General features: G+C 35.5%; 1 protein-coding gene across 10 annotated transcripts in view; it reads right to left on the bottom strand.

Annotated features, from left to right (window-relative positions):
* Nucleotides 1-307: 307 nt before the first annotated feature.
* The window catches only part of CFAP43 (cilia and flagella associated protein 43), a 139,718-nt gene continuing 126,235 nt past the window's right edge, over nt 308-13,790 (bottom strand). For 9 of the 10 annotated variants that reach the window (XM_047825493.1, XM_047825498.1, XM_047825497.1 and 6 more), the window contains 7 exons: nt 13,083-13,296; nt 11,831-11,943; nt 10,686-10,845; nt 4,003-4,167; nt 1,930-2,010; nt 1,143-1,296; nt 308-955 (listed from right to left, as the gene is read on the bottom strand). In XM_047825493.1, the coding sequence (XP_047681449.1) occupies nt 789-955; nt 1,143-1,296; nt 1,930-2,010; nt 4,003-4,167; nt 10,686-10,845; nt 11,831-11,943; nt 13,083-13,296 (1,054 nt within the window). In that variant the 3' untranslated portion in view covers nt 308-788. The remainder of the gene's footprint in view (nt 956-1,142; nt 1,297-1,929; nt 2,011-4,002; nt 4,168-10,685; nt 10,846-11,830; nt 11,944-13,082; nt 13,297-13,790) is intronic. The other variant, XM_047825495.1, reaches the window with a different exon arrangement.

Genomic DNA, 13,790 nt, shown 5'->3' on the forward strand with positions numbered 1-13,790 from the left:
TCCCCCAACCCCTGTCTCTCTATCAAAATAACTAAACATTAAAAAAAATATGTTGTACTTTTCAAATGACTTAAGGCTTGGTAAAAGTAAACAGTTCACTTTGTTTTCAGGCTAGAATAGGGAATGATCTTATATGTTCTGATAGTTGTTTTCTTTTTTTAAAAGTTTACTTATTTATTTTGAGAGAGACAGAGCAAGAGAGACAGAACAGGGGAGGAGCAGAGAGAGGGAAAGAGAGAATCCCAAACAGGCTCCATGCTGCACATGGAGCCCGATGCAGGACTCTATCTCACAACCGTGAGATCATGACCTGAGCCAAAATCAAGAGTTGGCCACTAAACTGACTGAACCACCCAGGTGCCCCCTGGTAATTTTTTTTTCTGATTACATAAATCCTTTCTGAAGAAAACTTAATACAGAAAAGTATGAAAATCATCCATTAACTCATAAGTTTTCTGGTAATTTCATAAAGTTACAAATGCCAGTAGTGGCTAAAAATTTTTTGTCTTTATGACCAAAATTAAGCCTAAATGAGTTAAATAGTAAAATAGATCTTGAATATTTTTAGTTCATTCTTGAGCAAAAGCAATTCATGATATTTTACACATTCGTGGAAGACAAAAATTTTTATAATAATGAGGCTAAAATTAAATAATTTGCTATTAAAAAATGAAACTAAGAAGAAGCTCTACTTAAATGTCCTGATATGGGAGAAAAAGAAATCATTTTAATCAAATGAAACTATTTTTTAAATGATTGACTGTCTGTCTTGTTTCCCACCAGCATTTTTACATTTGAACAAGAGCAGGAAATGTCTTCATCCTTAATCGTTCAACTTCAGCCTGCAGTATTGAAATCTGTTCAGCTTGTTGTTTTGAAATATTTGTTAACTTTTGTTGATGCATCATGTTTTCATACTGTTCTTTGGCAATCTTTTCACAAGTCAGTTGAGACCCTATCCCCCAAAAAATGAAGAATAGAATTAGTTGGATTGTCATTTCAACTTTCAAATACAGAAAGCACTCAGAATCAGTTAACCCTGTGGAAGAAATGCTGGCAGCTTGATAACCAGTGACCAGAATTCAGGAATAGTGATTACTTTGAAAGAAACCTACAGTTGATTAAAGAGAAACAATTCTTACCTATTGCATTACAGATGTCCTTTCTCTCTGAGACAGCCACCAGCTCTTCTCGTAAATTGCAGCTCAGAGTATAATTTGCTATATCTTTTTGATTGCTGTACCTTCCCAGCTTTTTTAGTAGTTTTTTGCAGTTTTCCACATTCTTTTTGTGGGTCTGAAATTTTTGTCCCCATGACACCCCATGAAAATAATTTTGAAAAAGAGTATTTTATAAAGACATTTTTAAAATTTAAATTCATTATCATCAAGATATCATCTTATCACCATATCCCTACTGCCTACATTATGCCTGCACATAGTAGTTAACTAAATTATTTGTTTAAAGATAGAAGGGTACTTTACTACCATATTCTAGAAAAAAATCTTGTATATTCTTGAAAATGAGAGATTAAAAAATCCCACATAGCCTTGAGATGACTTTGTTTCCATCTTATATATGCTATACAATCAAAACTGAGCATTTGTTAAGCAGTTATGGAAAAAGTTATGCCAAGGAGAGACTATTAACACTTCTGTGAAATTGGAAATTCATATACACTCAGATATCTCCCAAGGGGTTATTTCTAATATTAAAAGAAGTACTTCAGTCTACCATACTTGTTATGGTTATAAAGATTCTATTCAGGGGCCTCTAATTATATCCTGAATGTCAGTAAAGGATCTGTTTTGATTTTATTATATTAGGTTTTTTTAGGTTATGTTTGAATTCATGATTTCGAACATTATTACTGTGTTCAAATGATTCACAACTATTGGGATTATAATGATCAATATCTTTCAGACCTACCTTATCTAAAACAGCAATGGTTTGCTCCATTATACCAATCTGAATGGCAATCAGAGTCTCATAGTTTGGTTCATTTAGGTACTTGGAGAAGAAAAAAAACCCACAATATATGTAAGTATATTTTTCTCTATTCTTTCAATAGATAAATTTATAAAAAGTTCTTATTTTTGAAAGTTACTATTGTCATAAAAATTATCCAAGATTTATTTGACTTTTGTGCTATAATATTTACTTGTATTTAGCTATTGATATATTTACCTGTATACTAATAATTACAGATACCCAGAGTTTATTTTCTCATTCATTTATTCAACTCACCAAATATTTATTAAGTATCTCATTTGAGTCATATATTAATACTGTTTCAGTTAAAGATACTAATGGAGATACAAAGATGGATAACATGACCTTAGCCTTCAAGAAAAAGAGAACATGTAGATATGAGTAGGTTGCCAGAAAATAGATAAAGTGACTTGCAAATTCAAAGGCGGTTTGAGAAAGGATGTGGTTTTTCTGGACTAGGGAAATCCAGAAGCTTTATGGGCAGGTGGCATTTAAACTAGACCTTGAAAAATACATTTGGGATGTGAAAAACCTGAGGAAAGATATTCGAGGTTAAAAAATCAGTAATGAGCAAAGGCACAGAGGTAAAATCCTAGAAAATATTAACTAGTCTGGTTTAAGAATACTAATGTATAAAAGGAACAGTGGGAATGAATTTGAAAAGTAGGGTTGAAGGATGTGGAACATCGACCCAAACATTTCATAATTCATTTGCCAGGTAAGAAGTTGCAGTTTAAAATGTTTGAGCAGAGGGGCACCTGGGTGGCTCAGTCGGTTAAGCAACTGACTTCTGCTCAGGTCATGATCTCATGGTTCGTGAGTTCTAGCCCCGCATTGGGCTCTGTGCTGACAGCTCAGACCCTGGAGCCTGCTTTGGATTCTGTGTCTCCCTCTCTCTCTGCCCCTCCCCTGCTTGCACTCTGTCTCTCTCGCTCAGGAAATGAATAAACGTTAAAAAAATTTTTTTTTTAATTTTTTTTAACATTTATTTATTTTTGAGACAGAGAGAGACAGAGCATGAACGGGGCAGGGTCAGAGAGAGGGAGACACAGAATCTGAAACAGGCTCTAGGCTCTGAGCCGTCAGCACAGAGCCCGACGCGGGGCTCGAACTCACGGACTGCGAGATCATGACCTGAGCCGAAGTCGGCCACCCAACTGACTGAGCCACCCAGGCGCCCCCCAAAATTTTTTTAAATGTTTGAGGAGAGTAGTAATGTTATTGGAGGTAAATAGCAGTATTAATCTGACAGCAGCATACAGTAGAGATTAAATAAGAGAAATCCCCAAGGTCAAGAGACCAGTTAGGAGGTTATTATACAATAGTGTAAATCATGAAAAAGAAAAACTGAGCAAGTGCAAAGGCAGTAGGGATAGAGAATGAAGGAATAAAGAGATAAACTAGGCCAGACTTGGAAGACAGGGCAGAGGGGAATCACACATGACTACAACTGCAAGCCTGAGTAAGTGGTTGAAAAGAACAGAAATAAACACATTAATTAAAGAGTTGCTGTTGGGAGGTGGGAAGGCAGAAATAGAACTCAGGGAGTTCAGGAACAGAGAACTTGGATCGGACTTTTAGAAGGGATCACTGAAATTAGAAAAATTGAGACCATCAAAGGAGAGAGCATGGAAGCAAACCAAGCTAAAAGCATCATCTTAAATAGCTATATTTAAGAGAAGCAAAAGAGAAGTCAGCAAAAGAAGCAGAACAGCCTGACATGTTGGAAGAAAAAAACAGCAGAAAATAGAGATGAAAAAAGCCAAAGGAATGGGCAATAAAGATTGTCAAATGCTACAGACAGCTGAGGGATGGTGATGACTGGGGAAAAGAACACTGGGTTTGATAATTAGGAAATACTTGGAAGAAAAAGAATTCATACACATCATGAAAAACTAGTGGCTTAGAATATGTTTGGTATTACAGAGACTTCCTTTTGAATACTGTTTGAATGAATGAATACATTAATGAATGAACGTAAAATTATGTAGTGGGGCAAGGAGAGCTTACCTTTTGACGATCTCTGGAAAAAAATAGCATCTGAATATCCCAAGCCTTCTGATTTAGATCTTCCATTTCCATCTCCATTTTCTTATGTTCCCACTCAATCTGAAATATTCCTTTGTGGACATCTTTACTTTCCATCATGCTAGCAACTTTCTTTTGTCCTTGAGCCTTGGGGGGAAAAAAAAGTACATTCTGATATTCATAGGACTCCACAGACAGAATACAGAATATCTGAAGCTGAATGCTATTCTTAGAAAACACTTGGACCACAGAGATAATTCTATCTTCTTTTAAAAATGTAGCAGATATTTAAAAATTACTTCTTGGGCAAAATCTGATCACTAAAAAGCTTTATAGGTACTACACAGAAAGGATTATAAAATATACTTGAATAGCATAGCCAGTTTACTTTATATGTTAAAATTAGGCAGGAGCTCTTTCTGTTATCACCAATCTACCAGTCTGTATGCACTGGCACCCCTACTCTCTGCCCTGCTTCTCGACACTATAGATAAAAGATTGCAGTTTAGGGGCACCTGGGTGGCTCAGTCGGTTAACCGTCCGACTTTGGCTAGGTCATGATCTCTTGGTTTGTGAGTTTGAGCCCCGCGTCGGGCTCTGTGCTGACAGCTCAGAGCCTGGAGCCTGCTTCGGACTCTGTGTCTCCCTCTCGCTCTGCCCCTCCCCTGCTCATGCTCTGTCTCTGTCTCAAAAATAAATAAAAAACATTTAAAAAAATTTAAAAAAAGATTGTAGTTTAATGCAGCTAGGGACAACAATATCCAGTTGGTAGCTAGTGGAAAAGCAAATGAAATGAGATGAAATAAAATACAATTGGATGAGCTAAATATTTTTAAATACCTAGATATTTTGCCCTTCACTTCAAATTGCCTACATTGAAGTTCAGGAATATTTTCATGAAGTTGTTCTTCCAGATTGCTAATAGTGAAACTATTATGTCTCTTAAATTAATTTGTACAAAAGCTCCATCAGTTAACATTTTATATTTTTCCTCTCTTCTTCAAAAACTTAGCTTTATAAAGTTCATGGCACTATATTATACTATACTACCTGCTCCTCTTTTTAAAAATTATTTTCATCTTCTAATCACTACTTGGCCTCTCAATTCCTTGAATTTCTCACTATCAATGATTTTTTCTCCATCTCACTCAGCCACCCAACTCCCATGATCATACCCTTGATCTTGTCATAACAGCTCCAAAATATTAAGTTCAGGAATTTCTCCAGAGCAGTGTTTGTCAAATGTTGGAAATTGCCCCACCTGGGAAATTAAATTATGTTTGGAGAAATTTTGGCGGACACAACTGGAGGGAGGTGTTGCTACTGGAATCAGAGGGTAGATGCCGGGATGCCACTAAACTTTGTGCAATACACAGGACATCTCTCCATAACAAATAATCATCCGGCCCAAAATATCAGTAGTGCCAAGGTTGAGAAACACTGCTGTGGAGCTACCACATCTCCTCTCTACTCTCCTTTGATCAATTTTTTTCTAAGATTTCTTTATAGTCACTGTCTCTACAACCTCATTTCATATTATTTTTTCAACCATGGCCAGTTGAGCCCCTGCCCCAAACTTCCACTGAGACTGCTCTTGTCAAGTAATTGACATAGTGCACAAGTCCTTTGTCCTTGGAGACATTTTTTCATGGTTTTCAGGTTTCCTCTTTATTTAAAAATTTTTTTTTAATCGTTATTTTTGAGAGAGAGAGAGAGAGAGAGATACCAAGTGCAAGTGGGGGATAAGCAGACAGAGAGGGAGACACAGAATCCGAAGGAGGCTCCAGGCTCTGAGCTGTCAGCACAGAGCCCAACGTGGGGCTCAAACTCACGAACTGCGAGACCATGACCTGAGCAGAAGCTGGACATTGAGCCACCCAGGTGCCCCTCAGGTTTCCTCTTTATTGGCAGCTCCTTCTCAGTTTCATTACATGATTCCTTCTCTGCTAGATCTATCAGTTAGACTTGGGGCACTGGCCCAAACTCTCTCTTCTATCTACCCATTCCTAGGTGGTCTCAAGCACTCTCATGCCTTAAACTATCCATTTGTAAATGTCTATAGGTAATAATCCATATATAGTTACCTGTACGTGATCTATATATAGAACACTCCTAAATTTATATCTCAGCCCTTAATTCTGTCCAGTAATATTTCCACTGGAATGTTTTATGTGCATCTCAAATTTAGCAAAGGCCAAAACTCTTTGTTTTAGGTCCCAGGCAAAACTATATGCTTCCTGTTTTTTCTCATGTTAGTTAATCACACCATCATTTACTCAGTTGCTCAAAAGCCAATGTTTTAGGATTTATTCTTGATTCTTCTCTTTACCATTTGCATTGAATCCATCAGCAATTTTGATAATGATTTTTGCACCTACACTAACAACAAAATATGAAGAATGCTCTGAGAAAACAAAGCTGAGGGAGTCTATCATTACTAGATCTGCTGTACCAGAAGTGCTAAAGGGAGTCCTTCAACCTGAAATGAGAAGGCACTACACAGTAACTCAAAGCCATAAGAATAAAAAACAAAAACCAAAAAAAACTAAATTAAAAATGTAACTACAAAGGTAGATATAAAAGTATTATTGTATTTTGGTTTGTGTATACTCTTTTTTTTCTCTATGATTTAAAAGAAAAATGCACAGGGAAAAGAAAGAAAAATGCACAAAACTATAAATCTTTGATAACAGACACTTAATGCATAAAGATATAATTTATGACAATAAGAACATAAAGGAGGAGGGACAGGCCTGTATAGGAGCAGAGTTTTGTAGTTCTGTATATTTACTGAAACTAAGTTGGTGTTAATTTGGTTTGTTATAAAACTAAGATGTTGATTATAATCCCTATGGTAACCACTAAGAGAAAAACTAAAATGTATACAGAAAAGTAAAAGACAAGAGGATCAAATGGTATTCTGCAAAAAGTCAACTGTATACAAAAGAAGGCAATAATGGAGGGATTGAGGAACCAGAAAATATGATAGAAAACAAATAACAAAATAGTAAAGTCCTTTTTATTTTACCAGAAATTATTTTTATTTTTTTAATGTTTATTTATTTTTGAGAGAAAGAGAGAGAGAGAGAACATGCCTATAAGCTGGGGAGAAAGAGAGGGAGACACAGAATCTGAAGCAGGCTCCAGGCTCTGAGCTGGAGCTCAACAGGGAGCTCAAACCCATGAGCCATGACGTCATGACCTGAGCCAAAGTCAGATGGTCAACTGATTGGGCCACCTAGGTGCCTCACTAGCAATTGTTTTTTAAATGTAAATGGATTAAACTCAATAATTAAAATTCAGAGATAGGCACAATGAATTTAAAAAAATGATCCAATGATATTCTATCCAGAAGAGATTCACTTCAGATTCAGTGACACAAATATCTTGAAAGTGAAATGATGTAAAGGTATCATCTGTGCAAACTGTAATCAAAAGATAGCTGGGGTGGCTATCCTAACATCAGACAAACACATTACTTGCTGATAACAGGCCAATCCTTCAAGAAGATACAGCAATTATATGGGGCGCCTGGGTGGCGCAGTCGGTTAAGCGTCCGACTTCAGCCAGGTCACGATCTCACGGTCCGCGAGTTCGAGCCCCGCGTCGGTACTCTGGGCTGATGGCTCAGAGCCTGGAGCCTGTTTCCGATTCTGTGTCTCCCTCTCTCTCTGCCCCTCCCCCGTTCATGCTCTGTCTCTCTCTGTCCCAAAAATAAATAAACGTTGAAAAAAAAAAAATTAAAAAAAAAAAAAAAAAAGAAGATACAGCAATTATAAACACATATGCTCGAAACACAGAGCCCCAAGATATATGAAACAAAAATCAATAGAATTGAAGGAGAAATAGTTCCATGATAGTAATAGGAGATTTCACCATCCTACTTTCAGTAATGGATAGAACAAGTATACAGATGATCAATAAGGAAAGAGAGGATTTGAACAACACTATAAACTAATTAGACCTAAGAGACAAATACAGAACACACTACTCAATAACAGCAGAATACACATTCTTTGCAAGTGCAAATGGAACACTCTCAAATGTAGACCATATGTTAGGCCATAAAATGAATCCTAACAAATTTTAAAAGATTGAAATCATACAAAACATCTGTTCTGACTATAAGGGAATTAAACTAGAAATCAATAACAGAAGGAAAACTGGAATATTCACAAATATGGATTCACAAATATGGAATATTCACATATTTGTGAATATTAAATAACACATTATTAAATAATACGTCAAAGAAGAAATCACAAGATACATTAGAAAATACTGTGAAATAGGGTGCCTGGGTGGCTCAGTTGGTTGAATGCCTGACTCTTTATTTCAGCTCAGGTCATGATCCCAGGGTCATGGGACTGAGCCCCCCGAGTTGGGCTGCGTGCTGAGCATGGAGCCTGGTTAAGATTCTCTCTCTTCTCCTTCTGCCCCTCTCCCCGACTCACACACTCGCTTTCTCTCTCTCTTTCTAAAAGAAACAAAAATAATTTTAAAAAATTAAAAAAAGAAAATATTGTGAAATAAACTAAAGTGAAAACACAACATACCAAAATATATGAGATGCATCAAAAGCAGTGCTCAGAGGGAAATTTATAGCTGTAAGCACCTATGTTAAAAAAGGAGAATTATCAAAGAAAAAAAAAAGAATCATCTCAAATCAATAATCTAAGAAAAAGAACACCAAAATCAACTCAACCCCAGAAGAAAGAAGGAAATTGGAAGATTAGAACAGAAAGAAATGAAATATAAAATAGGAGAAAAGAAAGAATAAATGAAACCAAAATCTTTGAGGTCAAAATTGACAAACCTTTAGTTAGAATAAGAAAAAAGATAAAAGACTCTATTTGCTAAAATCAGAAATGAAATCAAAGACATTACTACTAACCTTATAGAATATAGTAAGAGAATACTATGAACAATTGAATGCCAACAAATTAGATAAACCTAGATGAAATAGAAAAAAATTCTAGAAACACACAAACTACAAAAACTGACTCAAGAAGTAACAGAAAATCTGAATAAACCTATAGTAAGTAAAGACTGAATCAGAATAAAAGACCTCCCAACGAAATAAAAAGCCCAGGACCAGAAAGCTTCACTGGTGAATTCTACCAAATATTCAAAGAAGAATTAATACCAATCCTTCTCAAACTCTTTAAAAAAATAGAAAAGGAGGGAACACCTCCAAACTCATTTTACAAGATCAGCATTACCCTGATATCAAAGCCAGACAAGGACACCACAAGAAAAGAAAATTACAGGCCCATAATCTTTTTATTTTTTTATGTTTATTTACTTATTTTGAGAGAGAAGGAGAACACAAGTAGGGGAGGGGAAGAGAGAGGGGGGAGAGAGAGAATCCCAAGCTGGCTCTGTACTGTCAGATGTGCAGATTGATCCCACAAACCATGGGATCATGACCTGAGCTGAAAGCAAGAGCTGGACACTTAACTGGCTGAGACACCCAAGCACCCCACAGAGCCATAGCCTTGATGAAAAGAGATACAGAAGTCCTCAACAAAATATTAGCAAACTGTATTGTTCAACAGTGCGTTAAAAGGATCTTACACACATACACACACTCCTAGACATATGTTCAAACTGCTGAAAATCAAGATAAAGAGAATATCTCAAAGGCAGACATATTACATTAAGAGGAGCAAAGATCTAAAAATATATAGTAGGCACCTTGTCAGAAACTGTGTAAGCCAAAAGAAAATGAACACCTTTAAAGAGGAAAGGAGAGGAAAAAGAGAGAGAAAAAACCTGCCAATCCAGTGAACCTAGCAAACTGTCTTTCAACAATGAAGGTGAATGGAAGACAATTTCAGACAAAGAAAAACTTAGAGAATTCATTACAGGCAGATTTGCAATTCAATTCAGTTAAAAGTTCTTTAAGCAGAAAACATATGGTATAAGGCAGAAACTTTAATCCATACAAAGAAAGATCTCTTGAAATAGTGAAAATAAAAGGAAATATGAAATGCTTTTTTCTTGTTTTTCATCACTCTAAAAGAAAATTATCTAAAGCAAAAATAGTAACAGTGTATTGTCGGTTTAGGGTATTTGGAAAAGTAAAATGCATGGAAACATTAGCACACAATTCCCAAATAGCACAAATTCTCCAAATATTTGGAAATTAAATAGCATTTCTAAGTAGCCCATGAGTCAAACATGGAAGTTAATGGGAAATTAGAAAATATTTTAAATGGAAAGAAAATGAAAACACAAAATATCAGAATTTGCAGAATGCAGCTAAAACAGTGCTTAGGGAGAAATTTATGACATTAAATGTTTATATTAGAAAATAAGCAAGGTCTAAAATCAATGATCTAATCTTATCTAAAATTATCATTACATGAGTAAATTGAGCCTAACAAAATGATAGCATATTAGAATGAGCGTTTAACCTTGTAGTTTTAAACTTCTTATACTTTAGAATCATCCGGGAAGCTTTTAAAAAATACCCATGCTTAGGGGGTGGGCCTGGATGCATTTGTAAAGTTCTTTAGATGATTCTAATGTATAGCCAGAGTTTGGAATCACTGATTTAACAGAATGAAAATGATTTATCATGGAAATGGGAGAATAATGAAAAAATTTTTGGTACAGCAGGCTAATATGTTGGCTTTCTTCTTAAAAAAAATGATAATTACCCGAATCACACAATTCAAGTCTTCAATTATGCTCTTGTTGATGAGAATTGCATCAGGATACTCCAGCAATAATTGGAAATTTTCCAGCTCTACTTGTCCTTGTTTAAGGAGAATTTGGATTGTCAAATTCAACTGGAATCTCACCTTCTCTTCCTGTAATCTACATTGAAAAGACTTCAAAGTAAGCAGTTGAAATATACTTATATTTCAAATTTCATCTATTATCTGAGAATATAAAATTCAAACTTAGTTTTCAACTTAAATTTCAACCTTAAGCTAAAGAAAAACCTGCTGGAGATTAATGCAGAAAATCTTTTCCCAATGATGAGCTTTCTTGGAGGTCTCTATGATGCCTCTTATTGATATGGAATTACACTTGGGCTGCTCAAAGAATGGCATGGACAGAAATACATTCATAAAGTTATACTTTATGATTAAGAAAAGATTAATATTATTTTGGAAGAAAATTGAGATGCTCCCAAATAACAAATCTATTAAAGTTCTGACTTTGTGTATTGACTTCTGATATTTTATTAACGATATTTAATCTGTATGCTACTTATATCTATTTCTCACTAATTCACATTTCTCCTAATAGCCTGGATCTGAAAATGATGTATAATGATGAATTTGGGAACATCAAAGAAGAATTTATCAAAATGTTTATAAATTCGGATAAAGTGAAGTAAGGACTTAAAACAGTATCCTAATCACTTAGCAAAATAGAACAAACTTTCCTAAAGAAAAATATATTAGCTGGTTAGTTGTTTACATGGAAATTTCTTGGATATCTGCCTAATTTTCAACATAGTTTGCTTGTGTGGCTTGAGCCCCAAAGTGCTTATTAGCAGAAACAAGTTCTTTGCATTTTTATGTGGAAGGAGCAGATTAAAAAATAATAAGATTTTCCCCAAACTTGCCTACTTCTAATAAGAGCAATGGAACGTGTAGGTAAGTTCTATTCTGAAGTAAGGTCTTTTGTAACAAAATGCACTTTTTTAAGAAGTTATAAAGCCCAGCAAGATAGACCAGTCTGTGCCAGTTGTAAACAAGTGAGTAGGCTTTCTTCCCCCATGATAACACAATCTAACTTAGCCTTAGCTTAGGTTTTGTGTAAATGAACATGAACGAAAGGTTCAAATTACACAATGCGTTCATGGAACACTTTTTCAATTTCCTGTTGCAACTTCTCATCCTCCTCAGTTCTCCTCCGGAGGAAAGCGACCATTTCCATTAAGCCAGCTGCTTTCTGCTTTACCTGAAGGAACCAAACCACAAACATCTCAGTACATATGCAGCTCTAGGAATAAAAGCAAACAAATTTTAAAGAACTTTGGAAAACATACATGTTTTAACTTAGCTACAAAACCTTAATAAGCCCATTTTTCTAGGAGATTAACAAAAATTTAAATTCCCACCATTATGTAAGATACCTAAAATTTAACATGGTACATCCATGAATAATTTGAAAAGTATCCAATTTTGCCTCTCACTGAAAATCAAATACTCAAGCAACCACAACTTTCCTTATATCTTATTTTCAAATTCATTCTTTTCATCTCAGACAAAAATACAAAATCATAGATTCTTTAGCAAAAATATGCCAGTCTGATGCTTGTGGCACGGAATTTAGGTATTTTGAGGTGGGGGGGGGGGAGGCAGAGGGTGGTTAAGAAACAGTAAGAGTAAGAATTCTTCTCTCAAACATACCCTCAAATTGTTACCTTTGCCACATTAAAAAAATATTCTAGTAAAACTATAAAGTAGGTTCTAGTGAAATATAATTCTAATCTTTGCAAAATGGGATGAGGACAACTCCAGACCAGGGATAGAGAGGAGAAGGGAAGTTGTGTCCACAATGGGGCTCTTCAAGGGAAACACAATGTGAGCCACACATGTGAGCCACGTACTTAATTTTCAATTTTGTAGTCGCCACATTATAAGAAGTGAAATGAAACTGGTGAAATTAATTTTGCTAATTTTTTTTATTTAAAACAATATATCCAAAACATTACCATTTCAACCTGTAATGAATATAAAACATATAGACATTTTCCATTCCTTTTTCATAAGTAAGATTGCTAAATCTCTGTATATTTTCTACTTACAGCATGTCTCAATTAGGACTGGCCACATTATTTCAAGTAAACAATAACCCCATGTGGCTAGTGACCACCACTTTGGACAGTGTGGGCCTACAATACGGGCCTATACTTAGCCCTTAATACCACTAAGGTTAACATTTTATCTCATTATTATTACTAACATTACTAACTACTATCCTAGCAGGAAAACCTAAATAATTAGCATTTCTGGAAGCAAAGGTCACTATAAACTACATTTATTAGCACACTGAAATGAAATGAAGTGAAAATGGAATAAAATGTTATTATATACTTTCTGTTCATTTTCCACTTTCGCTCGTCTGGTTTGGCAGAAATGATCCCAGACCAAGGGGTCCAAGCCTTCTGGCATGTTACTAATATTGTCCAAGTCATCCATGGCTTTCATTAATTGGGCAAAGGCATCCTTATTCAGTTTCCCAGATTCCGGTCGCTCTCCAAAAGGCACAATACTGGCAGTATCTGAGTGTATTTTCTGTTTCTGAATCCTGGTATTACCAATAAAAACCCATCAACCTTTCACATTCTCACACAAAAGAAATCAATATTAAATTATATACAATGCTTAGCATCAATATGGCATTGCAAGACACTTTATTTTGACATTTGGAGGCTGGTGACTATTCCACCAAATAGAAGGAGGCTGGTGGACTATTCCAAAGAGAAAATCACCTACTTTGGTCTTCTTGCATACTCCCTGGACACCTAGACATGACCTTGGCAGGACTACTGATGTTCCTAACTATCGTCAGCATTGGCAGCTTTACCTGCCCTGAAGAAGTCTAGCCCAAGAGGAGTGTGGATATTCCCTAGTTATGTCCCACATATTCTCTAGCCTGGAATTTTTCAGATATAAACTCAACTGAAGAAGCACCTTTTAAAATCTACCTGAATAGATTAGTTTTGTTTCCCTGGGCTGTAGCTAGGAAGGAAAGAAGGATACAAATATTTGTACCAGCCACTCACCATCAAGATGCTGTAC

The sequence above is a fragment of the Prionailurus viverrinus genome, chromosome D2 (assembly GCF_022837055.1).
Source record: "Prionailurus viverrinus isolate Anna chromosome D2, UM_Priviv_1.0, whole genome shotgun sequence".
Lineage (NCBI taxonomy): Eukaryota > Metazoa > Chordata > Mammalia > Carnivora > Felidae > Prionailurus > Prionailurus viverrinus.